At 41.4% G+C, this 16,251-nt stretch overlaps 1 protein-coding gene across 1 annotated transcript in view; it reads right to left on the reverse strand.

Annotated features, from left to right (window-relative positions):
• Positions 1 to 16,251, reverse strand: part of sec63 (SEC63 homolog, protein translocation regulator) — a 114,498-nt gene that overhangs the window by 57,234 nt on the left and 41,013 nt on the right. Inside the window, exons 3-5 of the mRNA XM_043687079.1 lie at positions 13,114 to 13,228; positions 7,342 to 7,454; positions 185 to 246 (exon numbers count right to left, since the gene is read on the reverse strand). Coding sequence (XP_043543014.1) covers positions 185 to 246; positions 7,342 to 7,454; positions 13,114 to 13,228 — 290 coding nt within the window. The remainder of the gene's footprint in view (positions 1 to 184; positions 247 to 7,341; positions 7,455 to 13,113; positions 13,229 to 16,251) is intronic.

Here is a 16,251-nt window from a genome sequence, read left to right on the forward strand (position 1 = left end):
TGTCCCACTTGTTTTTCATCTGTCTCTGTTTATGGTGGTAGGTGATATCATTTCAGGTTCTGTTTCTGAGAGGTTGGTAAATGGGGTCCAAATCCATATGTTTGTTAATGGTTTGAATGCCTGGGAAATGAATTTTCCCAAAACAAACTGGCAAGAACAATAAATCCCTGAAGTGGCAAAGTACCTTGTGGACCATCTGGATTGCCATATTCTTCCCAATTTTTGCGAGACTCTTCATCTGTTAAACTAGAAGACAAGAATTAAGTGTATATCAATATTAAAACTGATATTCAAAATGATAGTAGCATGAAGCTGAATTTCAGGGGTCTAATGCTTATTTTCAAGGGGTCATCTTGAGATTTTTTTTTTGAGGGCCACTTCTTGATGTTTAGGGGATACGGTTTGATTCTCAAGGGCTCAATTTTAATTCTCAGTCTTGTTTATTGAACGATGCAGTCACGCATCACGTATCTTGCGCATTTTCATTGACATATGAAATACTTAAAGTAAGCACATCTTCTGCAGACTGGTGAGATCACAACTATGATGACTATATACAGACAAAACTGGAAGATCCGAGTCAGGTAGTTTCAAACAAACCTTTTTCAGGACACAAATCCTCCACAGACCATATCAAAATCAGGAAGGTAGGATATTTAAACCAAGCAGCCACTACCCTTTTTACTTCATCTCACACCTCAATCTTTTGATTTAAATTTAAATATTGTCAGTAATCATTACAATAGCATCCATTGTATTCTGCACACATAGTAACTCCCAAACACATGCAGCATTAAGCCAGAGATTTCACATTAATTTGTAAGTAAGCAGCAACATAGCTGTAACGGCAAAAATTAATAATTAAGACGCTCAGGCTAATGGATCGGAAAACATTTTTGCCAAGGCATATGGTGAATTTTGAATTCAATAATAAAATCTGAAATTTAAAGCTAGCTGAATGGTAACAATGTAACGGCAATCAAATGTAAGATCATATCTGGTCTACTTATGCCCTTTAGGGACAGAAACATACTGATGACATCTGGCATGGTCTACAGGGGATCCTCTGAAATGGCTCAGCAAGCCACTTAATTCTATCAAACCCAACATGTCGGCAATTGCAGAAACAGCACTGTTGAGTCTGCAAAGCCCTTTTTACCAACATATGGAGATTTGTGCCAAAATTGGGGCAAGCTTATCCCAGAAATTAGTCAGGCTGTTTCTTAACATTTTTTGTACACATGGAATCACACTTTGTAGACAACATTCCAAACCACCACTATACCTTCTAGTTTGATCCACCAGCAGCACAGAGGTGGTGCAACAATGGTATACAGAGTCAGAAAGGAGTTGCCCTGGGAGTCCTTAACACCAGATCTGGACCCCATGAAATCTCTCAGCACCAAGTCAAACATAGGCAAGGAATCATTACACATAGGAGTTGGGACATCATGTTGCAGTTGTATAGGACATTGAGAGGCCATTTTTGGAGGACTGTATACAATTGTGGTCACCCTACTATAGGAAGGTGATTATTAAATTGGAGGGGGTGCAGAAACAATTTACAAGGATGTTACCCCAGGTCTTTTGCCCAGGGTAGGGGAGTCCAAAACTTGAGGGCATAAGTTTAAGGTGAGAGGGGAAAGATATAAAAGGACCCCAGCGGGCAAATTTTCTAAAAAAGGGTCGCTCATGTGGAATGAACTGCCAGAGAAAGTGGTAAATGCAAGTACAGTTACAACATTTAAAAGACATTCAGATAGGTACATGAATAGGAAAGACTTAAGAGTGATAGGGACCAAATGCAGGTAAGTAGGATTGGTTTAGTTTGGGAAACTTGGTCAACACGGACAAGTTGGACTGCAGGGTCTGTTTCCGTCCTGAAATGACTCTGATTATAACTCTACGAATCCTCTTGCTTATAGCCATCTATCACATCACTTCAACTGATGAACCGGTATTCCACCATATTGAAGAAAATTTGTAGAAAGAAATGAAGGCAGCAAGGACACAGCACGTAATTTGGGCGGGAGTCTTCAATGACCATCACCAACAGCGGCTTGTTAGCAGCATTATTGTCCAAGCTGACAGGCTAAAGGACATAGCTGCTATGTTTAATCTACGGCATGTGACAAAGGAATCAACAGGAGGAAAAAAATCTCCTAATTTCAAATTCTTTCACAGGATGATTTATTGCCCATCCCAGGGACAGCTAAGAGTCAACCACATTACAGTGGGTCTAGAGTCACATGTAGTCCAGACCTGTTAAGGATGGCAGTTTCCTTCCCGAAAAGACATTAGTGAACCAGATGGATTTTTCTAACAATTGACAATGAATTTATGGTTATTATGAGACACTTAACTCCCCCATCTGCCATGGCAGAATTTGAACCAAGGTCCCCAGAACATTACCTGACTCTCGGGATTCTACCAATTATATCACAATTATATCACAAGGCCATTGTCTCTCCATAAACTTGACCTCACCCTCATCAATCTACCTGTTTCAGGTGCATGTGGCTAGATCAGTACCAGGAGGAATGATCACTCCTCAGGCCATATGGAGACAAAGTCCTGTCTTCATAATGAGAGTTCCCTCCATTCTGCAGTGTGGCACTGCCACCATGCTAAATCGGATAACAGATTTAGTAACTCAAAATTGAGCATCCAGCCACCTTCAGAGTGAAGATGAATTCAAATTCAGCCAGGTTTTTTGCACTGATGTTGCTCCCCCTTGTTGAGGATGATGGGTTTGTGGAAGTATTTGGTAAAATAGATCTGATCCATTGGTTGTGGAATCACTTAGCCCTGTCTACTGTATGTTGTTTCCACTGTTTGGTATGCAAGTAGTTCTGTGTTATATTTTTATCAGGTTAACACCTCATTTTCAGGTATGCCTGATACTGCTCCTGGCATGCCCTGTTGTACTCATTAATGCAGCATATGCAAGGATTCCACTTATCACAATACAGCTATTACACTGGAGAAGAGATATTGCAATTTAAAGTATGATAGTTACTCGCAGGAAATATGTTGGCCCAATTAGATATTATGATCCTGCTCACTAGCTTTCACAGAAAACACATGCTTTATCAAAGAATGTCATTCCCAAACCACTGGCGAAATCCTGTGATTTCTTTATTTAAAATAAAATTTGACACACTGAAGCAAAATAATCAAAGCCATGGGTACAATACTATCATACTAGCTACTGTTATTAATAGCATTACAGTCAAATATTACAGAAAGGTCAGCAGTGGGTGTGATGTATTTAACACTTAGGATTTAACAGTGAAATAGAGTCCATAGGTAGAATCAGCTGTTTTGCAATGCAATATACTGGTTATCATATCAGCAACTAAGAGAGTGAATCCAAATCTTAGTATAGCAAGTTATGAAGCAGTGCTCAATAAATCCATTCAGGGTTGGTGGTAGCATCCCTACTTCTAAGCCAACAGACCCTAAGTTCAAGTCCCACCTGCTCCTGGAAATGTGTCACATTGGATATAGGTTTGCTCGCTGAGCTGGAAGGTTCATTTCCAGACCTTGTATTACCCTACTAGGTAATATCTTCGGTGGGTCTCCGGCGAAGCACTGCTGAAAATTCCTGCTTTCTATATGTTTGGGTTTCTTTGGGTTGGTGACATCATTTCCTGTGGTGATGTTATTTCCTGTTCCTTTTCTCAAGAGGTGGTAGATGGGGTCCAACTTGATGTGTTTGTTGATAGAGTTCCGGTTGGAATGCCATGCTTCTAGGAATTCGCGTTTGTGTCTTTGTTTGGCTTGTCCTAGCATGGATATGTTGTCCCAATTGAAGTGGTGTCCTTCCTCATCTGTATGTGAGGATACTAGTGAGAGAGGGTCATGTCTTTTTGTGGCTAGTTGGTGTTCACGTATCCTGGTGGCTAGTTTTCTGCCTGTTTGTCCAATGTAGTGTTTTTTTACAGTCCTTGCACAGTATTTTGTAAATGACATGAGCTTTGCTCATTGTCTGTATAGGGTCTTTCAAGTTCATTAGCTACTGTTTTAGTGTGTTGGTGGGTTTGTGGGCTACCATGATGCCAAGGAGTCTGAGTAGTCTGGCAGTCATTTCCGAGATGTTTTTGATGTAGGGGAGAGTGGCTCGGGTTTCTGGACGTGTTTAGTCTGCTTGTTTGGGTTTGTTGCTGAGAAATCGGCAGACTGTGTTCATTGGGTACCCATTCTTTTTGAATACACGAGAAAGGTGATTTTTCCCTGCAGTGTGTTGGCTTATTGAAATAATGTGCTGATGCAACTTCGTTTGAGTGTGTTGGGATGATTGCTTCTGTAGTTCAGTATTTGGTCTGTATGTGTTGCTTTCCTGTAGACGCTGGTTTGAAGTTCGAAGTTTGAAGTTAAATAGAAAGCAGGAATTTTCAGCATTGCTTCGACTGAAGCCCACTGAAGATGTTACCTAGTAGAGTATTGAAACATCTGGAAATGAACCTTCCAGCTCAGTGAGCAAACCCACATCCAAAACCTCAACGTGAGCTACAAATCTTCTCAAAACTCGCGAAAGTGTGTCATATTTTTAATCAACCTGTTCATAAATATCTAAAGTAGCAAGTCATGTAAATTAGAAATTAATGGGCTCTTGTGGTGCCTTGGTTTCGTCCATACTTCTGGACGAATTCTGCATTTAAATCCCACCTGCTTCAGAGGTGTGTAATAACACGCCTGAACAGATTCACAAAAATATCTTCAATAAATCTGGTAATTCATAGGTCTGCACCATTAATAGTGATGAAGGATTGGTATAAAAGAACTCATTTGGTTCAGGGAAAGAAATCTGGGAAAGGAACCTACAAGCATCTCCACAACTCAAAACATGAGGCCTTTTCTGGAGTACTGTGTCTAGTTCTGGTCACCCAGTTCTAGGAAGGATATTATTAAGCTGGAGAGGTTCAGAAGAGGTTTACCAGAATGTTGCCAGCGATGGAAGGTTCCAGTTATAAAGAAAGGCTGGATAGGGTGGAATGTTTTTTTCACTGGACCATAGAGGTTGAGGTGACCTTATAGAAGTTCATAAGGTCATGAGGGGTATATATAGGATTAATGGTAGGACGGGGGATTTCAAAACTAGAGGGCACATTTTTAAGGTGAGAGGAGAGAGATTTAAAATTAGCATGAGGGACATTTTATTTTTAACAGTGATTTGCCTGTGGAATGAACTTCCTGAGGAAGTGATGGATAACGGGCAACTTTTTTCACACAGCGAGTGGTGTGTATGGAATGAGCTGCCAGAGAAAGAAGTGGTGGAGGCTGGTACAATTACAACATTTAAAAGGCACCTGGTTGAGTATATGAATAGGAAGGGTTTAGAGGGATATGGGTCAAGTGCTGGCAAATGGGACTATATTAATTTAGGATATTTGGTTGGCATGGGCAAGTTGAATCGAAGGGTCTTGTTTCTGTCCTGTACATCTCTATGACTCTAGTATTGCCCACAGTTCATAAACATGTCAAAATAGTTTATTGTAAGACAAGGATCTAAGGAGGAGGAGGAGGAGGAATTGAAGGAACTTAGTCCCAGTTTTAAAAACATAGTAGTGAAATTTATGGGACTGAAAGCTGGGGAAATAATAATTGGGAGCGAGAAAAAGGCAGAGAAGTTGAACAAAGACTTTGCATTGGTCCTCACAGTAGTCAGCATGAATAGCATTCCAAAAATACTAAGTAATCAAAGGCAATAGGATTTTTGGTGAGGGGGGCAGTGTTTCAGTGGAAAAATAGAAGTGTAGTCTTCCATGATCTCATAGATTCTGAAAAGGTTCAAGATTTGAAACCTGCCGATGTAACATCCTTATTTTAAAAGGGAGGAAAACCAAAAATAGGTAACTGACAATAGGCCAGTTAGTTTAATATCAGCAGCTGGGAAAATTTTAGTCTATTATAATGAATGCAATGGCATAGTATTTAGAAAAATAACAATCAAGCAGAGTCAACATGGCTTCAGGAAGGGGAAAATCGCACCTTGCAAATTCATTACAATTATTTGAGGATAGATAAAGGGAAACTAGTCATCATAACCTATTTGGACTTCTAAAAGGGTTTCATAAGATGCCATACATAAGTCTGCTTAATAAGAGTCCATGGTGCCAGGAATAGTATATTGGCATGAATAGAGGATTGGCTAACTGTTAGAAGGCAGAATTGAGAATAAGGAATGTATTTTCAGGATGACAAACTGTAACAATGGACTGGACCAAGGATCAATGCTGCGTCCACATCTGCATTATTATTAATGAGGTAGATGAGGGAAGTGAATGTACTAAGTATACTGAATACACAAAAAAACAAAGTGGGAAGGCAGTTGATGAGTATGATACATGGAGTCAGAGGGAGACTGACAGGTCAAGTGAGTGTACAAACACTTGGCAGATGGAATATAACATAGGAACAACGTAAGGTTATGCAGATTGTGAGCAAGAATCAAGAAGTGAATATTCTTGGACAGGGTAGATGCTGAGAGATTGATATCCTTGCATGGTAGTCGAGGACCAGAGGACATAATCTCAGATTAAATGGTTGCCCATTTAAGACTGAGATGAGGAGGAATTTATTCTCTCAGGAGATAGTGAATCTGAGGAATTTGTTAACATGGAGGGCTGTCAAGGCTAGTTTGTTAAACAACTTCAAGGCTGGGATAGACAATTTTTTAATCAGTAAGAGAAATACGAATTATGGGAGAAAAACAAGTGGAGTTCCAAATCCTAAATTAAGCAGTGATCTAATTGAATGGTGATGCAGACTTGATAGGCCAAATGGTCAACTTCTGCTCCTACACCTTATGGTCTGAAAGATATACTTGCCACAGAGGATGTATAATGAAGGCTTATGAGACCGACTCCTGGAATAGAAGGTTTGTCATATGAGAAGAGTTTGATTTAATTAGGACTGTACTCGCTTTAGTTTTAAAAAATTAGAGTCAATCTCATTTGAATAGTGTAATTTTGACAGAAGTGGCCAGACTTCTTTTGCTTGTGGGATATGGATAGGACATATAGAACTGAGATTAGGAATTTCTTCACTCAGAGGACGGTGAACCTGGGGAACTCTCTAGAGCATTAGGCAGTGCTAGCTAAGTCACGGAATATATAATTAAGAAACAGATTGCTAGACACCAAAGGTATCAAGGGTAGGGGAACATGTGGGAGTATGGTGTTGAGATAAGAGGATCAGGCAAGCTCAAACTGAATTGTGGATCAGACCAACAGGCCGAACCTTACTCCTACTGTCGATGTTTCTTAAAAAGAAAACCCCTACACAGTTTCTTTTCCTAGTTAAAAACCTATTCATGTAGATACTGCTACTACTCACGCAGCATAGGCTTTTGCAATCCTCATGAACAGGACTTCATCGCCTCCTTTATCTGGATGATGTTTGAGTGACAACTGTCGATATTGCTTTTTAATTTCTGCCACAGATGCTCCCTAGGTTAGGAAGAAATAAATACATACCAGTTAGCTATTGGAAACATTATTACCCATTTCTGTCCCAATACAAATAAAATTTTAAAATCTGTTTGGATACAAGTCAACATACATTTGCAGAAATGCACTTTGCATTCTTGGGGCACCGAAAGTAATGTTCACTAATTGGATCATAGTATGGAAATCCTACATAATAGCTGTCAAATTTATATTTTAAAAACTCCTGCATTGAAGTTTGGCATATTTGTATCATATCATACTATTATTTTGTAAAGTTATATTAATGTTATGGATTGAACGAAGACAATACAAAGTCCATTCTTTGAATGTGATATTCCAGAGGAAAAAATTCAAGTCTCATCAACTATACATCTGTATTATGCCTTTAATGTCATGACAAGTCTTAAGGGATTTCACAGGAATATTATAAAACAAAATACAACAGAACTACAGGAAGAAATATTTAGTCAGATAGAGTCAGTGCTGTACAGCATAGAAACAAGCGCTTCGGTTCAACTGTTCCATGCCGATCAGATATCCTAAATTACTCCAGTTCCATGTGCCAACATTTAAACCTTTCCTACTTCTGTACCTATCCAGATACCTTTTAAATGTTGTGATTGTACCATGCTTCTACCACTTCCTCTGGCAACTCTTTCCACACATGCACCTTCCCTGCATAAAAGAAGTGGCCCCTTAGGTCTCTTTTCAACTTTTCTCCTCTTACCTTAAACCTATGCCCTCTAGTTTTGGATTCCCTTACCCTGTGAAAAACAAACCTTGGCTATTCACCCTATGTACCTTAAAGGCTTCGTCAAAATGATAGGTCTTAAGGAGTCTTAAAGGGAGAAAGTGAAACAGTGAGATAAATGCAGGAGGCCTAACAGGGAAGGCAGATGTACTCAGGGCATGGTTAGGAACATGGGACTAGGATATCATAGCAATTACAGAAACGTGGTTCAGGGACGGACAGGACTGGCAGCTTAATGTTCCAGGATACAAATGTGACAGAAGGACAGAAAGGGAGGCAAGAGGGGAGGGGAAGTGGCATTTTTGATAAAGGATAGGATTACAGCTGTACTGAGGGAGGACATTCCTGGAAATACATTCAGGGAAGTTATTTGGGTGAAACTGACAAATAAGAAATGGACGAGCACTTTATTGAGACTGTATTATAGACCCCCCAATAGTCCACGGGAAATTGAGAAACAAATTTGTGAGGAAATCTCAGCTATCTGTAAGAATAACAGGGTGGTCATGATAGGGGATTTTAACTTTCCAAACACAGACTGTCACAGTGTTAAGGGTTTAGTTGGAGAAGAATTTGTTAAGTGGGTACAAGAAAATGCTCTGAGTCAGTATGTGGATGTACCTACGAGAGAAGGTGCAAAATTTGACCTATTCTTAGGAAATAAGGCAGGGCAGGTGACTGAGTTGTCAGTGGGGGAGTACTTTGGAGCCAGTGACCATAATTCTATTAGTTTTAAAATAGTGATGGAAAAGGATAGACCAGATCTAAAATTTAAGTTCTAAACTGGAGAAAGGCCAATTTTGATGGTATTAGGCAAGAACTTTCAGAAGCTGATTGGGGGCAGATGCTCGCAGATAAAGGGACGGCTGGAAAATGGGAAGCCTTCAGAAATGAGATAACGAGAGTTTAAAGACAGTACATTCCTGTTAGGGTGAAAGGAAAGGCTGGTAGGTATAGGGAATTCTGGATGACTAAAGAAATTGAGAGTTTGGTTAAGAAAAAGAAAGCATATGTCAGGTATAGACAAGATAGATCAAATGAATCGTTAGAAGAATATAAAGGCAGTAAGAGCATACTTAAGGAGGAAATCAATAGGGCAAAAAGGGAACATGAGATAGCTTTGACGAATAGAGTTAAGGAGAATCCAAAGGGCTTTTACAAATACATTAAGGACAAAAGGGTAACTAGGGGGAGAATAGAGCCTCGCAAAGATCAGCAAGGCAGCCTTTGTGTGGAACTGCAGGAGATGGCAGAGATACTAAACTAATATTTTACATCAGAGTTTACTGTGGAAAGAATATGGAAGATATAAAAATGTCCATATTACAGAGGAGGAAGTGTTGGATGTCTTCAAACACAAAAGTGGATAAATCCCAAGGATCTGATCAGGTGTACCTTAGAACTCTGTGGGAAACTAGGGAGGTGATTGCTGGGTCCCCTACTGAGATATTTGTATCAATATTCACAGGTGAGGTGCCGAAAGACTGGATGTTGGCTAATGTGGTGCCACTGTTTAAGAAAGGTGGTAAGGACATGCCAGGGAACTATAGACTGGTGAGCACAAGTTAAGGGTTTAGATGGATTCCTGAGGGACCGGATGTACATGTAGTTGGAAAGGCAAGGACTGATTAGGATAGTCAACATGGCTTTATACTTGGGAAATCATGTCTCACAAATGTGATTGAGTGTTTTTGAAGTAGTAGCAAAAAGGGGATTGATGAGGGCAGAGCGGTGGACGTGATCTTTCTGGACTTCAGTAAGGCATTCGACAAAGTTCCCCATGGGAGACTGGTTAGCAAGGTTAGATCTCACGGAATACAGGGAGAACTAGCCATTTGAAAACAGAACTGCCTCAAAGGTAGAAGACAGAGGGTGGTGGTGGAGGGTTGTTTTTCAGACTTGAGGCCTGTGACCAGTGGAGTGCCACAAGGATCAGTGCTGGGTCCTTTACTTATCTTCATTTATACAAATGATTTGGATGTGAGCATAAGAGGTACAGTTAGTAAGTTTGCAAATCCCACCAAAATTGGAGATATTGTGGACAGCGAAGAAGGTTACCTCAGATTACAACGAGATCTTGATCAGATAGGCCAATGGGCTGAGAAGTAGCAGATAGAGTTTAATTCAGATAAATGCTAGATGCTGCATTTTGGGAAAGCAAATATAAGCAGGACTTATACACTTAATAGTAAGGTCCAAGGGAGTGTTGCTGAACACAGAAACCTTGCAGTGTCGATTCATAGCTCCTTGAAAGTGGAGTCGCAGGTAGATAGGATAGTGAAGGCGGCATTTGGTATGCTTTCCTTTATTGGTCAGAGTATTGAGTACAGGAGTTGGGAGGTCATGTTGCGGCTGTACAGGACATTGGTTAGGCCACTTGTAGAATAGTGTGCGCAGTTCTGGTCTCCTTCCTATCGGAAAGATGTTGTGAAACTTGAAAGGGTTCAGAAAAGATTTACAAGGATGTTGCCAGCATTGGAGGATTTGAGCTATAGGGAGAGGTTGAATAGGCTGGGGCTGTTTTCCCTGAAGCATTGGAGGCTGAGGGGTGACCTTACAGAGATACATAAAACCTTGAGGAGCATGGATAAGATAAATAGACAATGTCTCTTCCCTGGGGTGGGGGAGTCCTGAACTAGAGGGTATAGATTTAGGGTAAGAGGGGAAAGATATAAAAGAGATGGGGCAACCTTTTCAAGCAGAGGGTGGTATGTGTATGGAATCAGCTGCCAGTGGTGGAGGCTAGCACAATTGCAACATTTAAAAGGCATCCGGATGTGTATATGAATAGGAAGGGTTTGGAGGGATGTGGGCCAGGTGCTGGCAGGTGGGACTAGATTGGGTCTGCTTCCATGCTGTACACCTCTATGACTATGACGCTATGAGTAGGCAACTGAAGTCACAACTAATAATATAAAGCAACTAAAAATGATGCATGAAGTCAGAATTAGATAAGTGCAAATACCTGAGGGGGCATTCTTATTTAGAAAAAAAGTTAATTGTTCATCAGATGCAGATAATACTGCATTTATTGCCCACCCCTAATTGTCCAAGAGAAGGTGGTGTCAACACATCTTTTTGAACCCCTGCATCCTATGGGGTGTAAACCCACAGAACTAGAAGGAATGGAGTAGCAGGATTTTGACACAGCAACAGTGAATAAATGGTGGTATAATTCCAAGTCAGGATGGTAAGTGGCTTGGAGAAAAACTTTCAGGTAGTAGTGTTTCCATACATCTACTTGTCTTGGCCTTCAAAGTGCTAGAGTTTATAGGTTTAGAAGGTGCAGCATGAGATTACAGAGATAAAGGATGAGCTTGGCTAAAAAGAGGTTTGAAAACAAGGATGAGTTTTTTTTAAAAAAAAAGGTGTTGCTTGACAGGGAGTGAATATACGTCAGTGAAGATTAGATAACAGGGAAAAGGAAATTGTTTCAAGTTTTGACTCAGGCAGATGTTTGGAAGAATGCAAGTTCATAAAGGATTGACTGTAGATGACCCAACAGAAGTATTTAGGAATAAATGGAGTCTAGAGCCAACAAAGACATGGGGTTCCAGCAGATGAACTAACAGAGGCAAATTCAGGTGATAGTAGAGATAGACAGATTACCTTAGTGATGGCACAAATGTGGTTGGAAGCTTATTTCAGAGTTCAATTAAGTTCTGAAAATTTCCCTAGTGTCCTTCCCAAACATCAAAACTCCAACACCACAAGCCGATTAACTTGTCCGTCATCTGTTGCTGTTCAGCAGATGATATGGGACTTCCATGTTGGCATACCAGTAACCAACATCACTCCCAACAACATAATTTATGCAAAGCACTTTGACACCTTTCTCTGCCTCGATAAAGTACTTAAGATTTTCTTCCTTTCTTTTAAACACTGAACCGCTGACAAATCTTGGAAAATAGTGCAGCAAGACAACATTTAGAACAGATCACCATATCTACAATATCCAGCACTCTTGCTCTTTTCTCCACCTCTATTCACCACTGCGCATCCTTTAACTTTTCATGCCACACTACAAATTCCCAACGAAAAATCAACCTTGTTTCAGAGGCGAATTTCAATTTACTGAAAAAATGTTACATAATATAAAACCAAGGATCTGGTTACTAAAGTGGGGTGTCGACGTTCTCATAAACCAGATTCAGCTCATGATAATTAAACATAGACCACTATCTCATGGAATCCAGATCAAGTTTGAAACCTCATGAGAACTTTTCACCTCACTAGCAATATTGAAAAAATGCCAGTACTTTTCAGGAAAATTTGTATGTTCATTTTTAACAACAATTTTTCTGAATACCGTACTTCCACAAATCAAAAGCTAACCATAGACCTATTATTAAACAGATGTATGCATAGTTTCCTCTACATTCATAAGTGGCATGCAGGGACACTTGCTCTTATTCCCAAAAGCATCTATTTTCTCCAGCTCTTGTGCAAATCGCCACCTATGACTTTTGGGCAAGGGTCTAGCATCAGGAAACAGGCACTCCAGCACATCTATCAGGCAAAGAACTTGTTGTCATTCTCAGATATCATGCTACAATGACACATTATGCCACAATAAGTAGGATATGATTTAACTCAAAAATCTGTGAAGGATTTGGGAGTCTTTGGTGTGCCAAGGAGACATCATAGAGTTTCCCAGCACAGTAAGAGAAATTAAATGGCAATTTATCAATTCTGCTCCTGTTGGGCAAGTCAAAAAGCAATACAAGCAACTTCATACATAGTGTTTTTTTCCCCATGTTTTCAAGGTCTAAGACTGGTGCAAATAAAGGACAAAGACTAGAACATGGGGAGAGAGTACCAGCTATAGAGTGTGTTAGGGTAATACCCTCGTCATTGTACATCATATAACACCATTCCTTGACAGGAAACAATCGATTAATTACTTACAGGGTCGACTCCAAGAACTTCGTATGGGTTATATTCTTTTTCTCTGTTTTCTATTATTGAAACTTTATATAAAAGACAGCAGAGTAGTACCCATCCAGAAATGAGTCCTATTTTTCTGTTTAAAAAGAATAAATAATTAGAAAGTTCTTTACAGAAATTTACCGACACCTTAACATCATCTTCAAAAAATCTTTCGTTCTCAGCATATGGCTCTCATGTTATATGTAATATTATAATTTTCAATGAAGTCCACCATCACATCCATCCATATGTAAATGTACCCTATGTGGATAATAAATATTCCATCACTTTCTTAGGTGAGCCTTTTAGATTGTGACAAGGCTCGGAGGAGTCATAGCATGAGCCACAATGCAGAATATCTGACTTCTGCCCTGGTCTATTAACCAGTGCTGATCCATCATCTTCAGATTATTTGTAACCCAAAGGTCACAACTTTGAAACCCTGTCAAGAGTCGAGGCAAGTAACAACTGTTGCACTTTTGCAAGTGAAATTGGAAGGTACTTGGATTTATTCCTTTACTTAATCCTGGCACTCATGTGACACTAAAGTTACATCCAATGGTCAGTCCAGGTCAGGATGTTACGTGTGTGACTGAATGCTGATATGAGCTGTTCTGTCATTGGAGGAACACTATGACATTAGTGAGCAGCCTTACACAAATTTAGAGAAATGGCACAGCTAATTCAAGAAATAAAGGAAGGGATCCAATTGCCTTGTTCCATTTCAGATAAAACAACACAGAAAAGATTAGAGAATAGATCCTCTAAGAGTGTATTAGTAATTAGGAGTGCCATTCAGTGCCCAGGCAGACTAAACAAACGTTACTAATTAGAATTTGTGAAAATGCTGCACAGTCTTGGCTTTTATCTTCATTCACAAAAATCAGTGTTAACATGGTCACAATTTAAATTTTTATTCATTACAATTGATCCAATATGATCACTTTACATAATATTTAGCTCACACAGTACACCACATCACTACACATTCTGGAATGGACAGAAATAGAAACTTGTACTTGCACTGTGCCTTATCATTCCTTCAAGATGTCCCAAAGTGCTTTACACACAGACAATAAAAGGCAGTCATGACAGGCACTCTGTTAGGAGTAGAAACACAGGAGGCTAGAAGAACACAGCAAGCCAGGCAGCATCAGGAGGTAAAGTCAATGTTTCAGGTCGAGACCCTTCATCAGGATGGGGAAGGGGTCAGTAAGCTCAGAAATAAACACAGGGATGGGGATGGGGCTGGGGGAAGATAGGTGAGATAGCCATAGGTAGATGCAGGTAGGGGGCTGTTGTGATCGGTCAGTGGGAAGGATGGAGCTGATAGGTGGGAAAATATGGACAGGTAAGGCCAAGTCAAAGAGGAGTGAAGGAGAGTAAGGGCTGGACATGGAATGAGGTTGGCGGTGAAGTTAGAGAAGTTAGTGATGTGGAAGGTAGAATGGAAAAGAGGTGACAGGGCTAGAAAGGGAGCCAGAGGATGGGTGGAAAGGTTATTTGAAATCAGAGAACTTAATGTTGAGTCTTCTGGGCTGTAGGCTGCCCAGGCAGAAGATGGTGATTTGCTGCAGCAAGGAAGGAGGCTGAGGATGGACGTTGGAAGGGGAGTGGGAGGGGGAATTGAAATAGATGTCAGACTGGCCATTTAGAGCCCGGCGACAATGCTCCGTGAAACGGTCACCTAGTCTACGTTTGGTCTCACCAATGTACAGAAGACCACCTCAGGAGCACTGGATGCAACAGACTTGGCTGGAGATGCAGGTGAACCTCTGACTCACCTGGAAGGACGGTTTGGAGCCCTGAATGGAGGTAAGGGAGGTAGTGTAAGGGCAGGTGTTGTAACTTTTCCGGTTACACGCAAAAGTGCAACACTGCCCGTACACCACCTCCCTCACCTCCATCCAGGACCCCAAACAATCTTTCCAGGTGCTAGAGAGGTTCACCTTCATCTTCTCCAACCTAAGTACTGCATCTGGAGCTCCCAATGTGGTCTTCTCTATAAGTGAAAGGTAGTTGGGATAACGAAAGGTGGATGCAGGTAGGAGGTTAGTGTGATTGGTCAGTGGGAAGGGTGCAGCAGGTAGGTGGGAAGGAAGATGAACAGGTTAAGTCAGGTCAAGGAAGCAGGGAGGAGAGTAAGGGCTGGACATGGGATGAGGTTCGGGGTGTGGAAATAGAGAAGCTATCTGGTGGTCTTCTCTACACCAGTGAGACCAAACGTACACTAGGTGACCGGTTCACCTAGCATTGTTGTCATGCCCTAAATGGCCAGCCTGACCTCCCAGGCACTGTCCATTTCAATTCCCCCTCCGACATGTCGGCAGCACGGTGGGCGGCACGGTGGCACAGTGGTTAGCACTGCTGCCTCGCAGCGCCAGAGACCCGGGGTGGTTAGCACTGCTGCCTCGCAGCGCCAGAGACCCGGGTTCAATTGTGTGGAGTTTGCACATTCTCCCCGTGTCTGCGTGGGTTTCCTCCGGGTGCTCCGGTTTCCTCCCACAGTCCAAAGATGTGCAGGTTAGGTGAATTGGCCATACTAAATTGCCCGTAGTGTTAGGTAAGGGGTAAATGTAGGGGTATGGGTGGGTTTCGCTTCGGCGGGTCGGTGTGGACTTGTTGGGCCGAAGGGCCTGTTTCCACACTGTAAGTAATCTAATCTGTAAGTAATCTAATCTAATGTCTATCCTCAGCCTCCTCCATTGGCACGGCCAATCAGAGGACCACCATCTCACCTTCCGCCTGGGCCTCCTACAGTTCAGAGAACTCTATATTGAGTTCTCCAGTTTCAAATACCAGCCCCACCGCCTCCTTTCCATTCTACCTCCCGCCTCACCAGCTTCGCTATCTCCCTACCCCCAACCTCAGCCCATGTTCAACCCTTACTGCTTCCCACCTCCTTGACCTGACCTGACCTGTTCATCATCTTTCCCACCTATCTGCTCCTCCCTGCCCATTGACAAATCACAATAATCTCCTATCTGCATCTACCTATCGCTATCTCACCTAACTTTCCCCCAGCCCCACCCCACTCCCATTTCTTTGAGCTCCCTTCACCCTACCGCATCCTGATGAAGGGTCTCGACTCAAAACTTCCCCACCTCCTGATGCTGC

The sequence above is a fragment of the Chiloscyllium plagiosum genome, chromosome 3, assembly GCF_004010195.1.
Source record: "Chiloscyllium plagiosum isolate BGI_BamShark_2017 chromosome 3, ASM401019v2, whole genome shotgun sequence".
Taxonomy (NCBI): Eukaryota; Metazoa; Chordata; class Chondrichthyes; order Orectolobiformes; family Hemiscylliidae; genus Chiloscyllium; species Chiloscyllium plagiosum.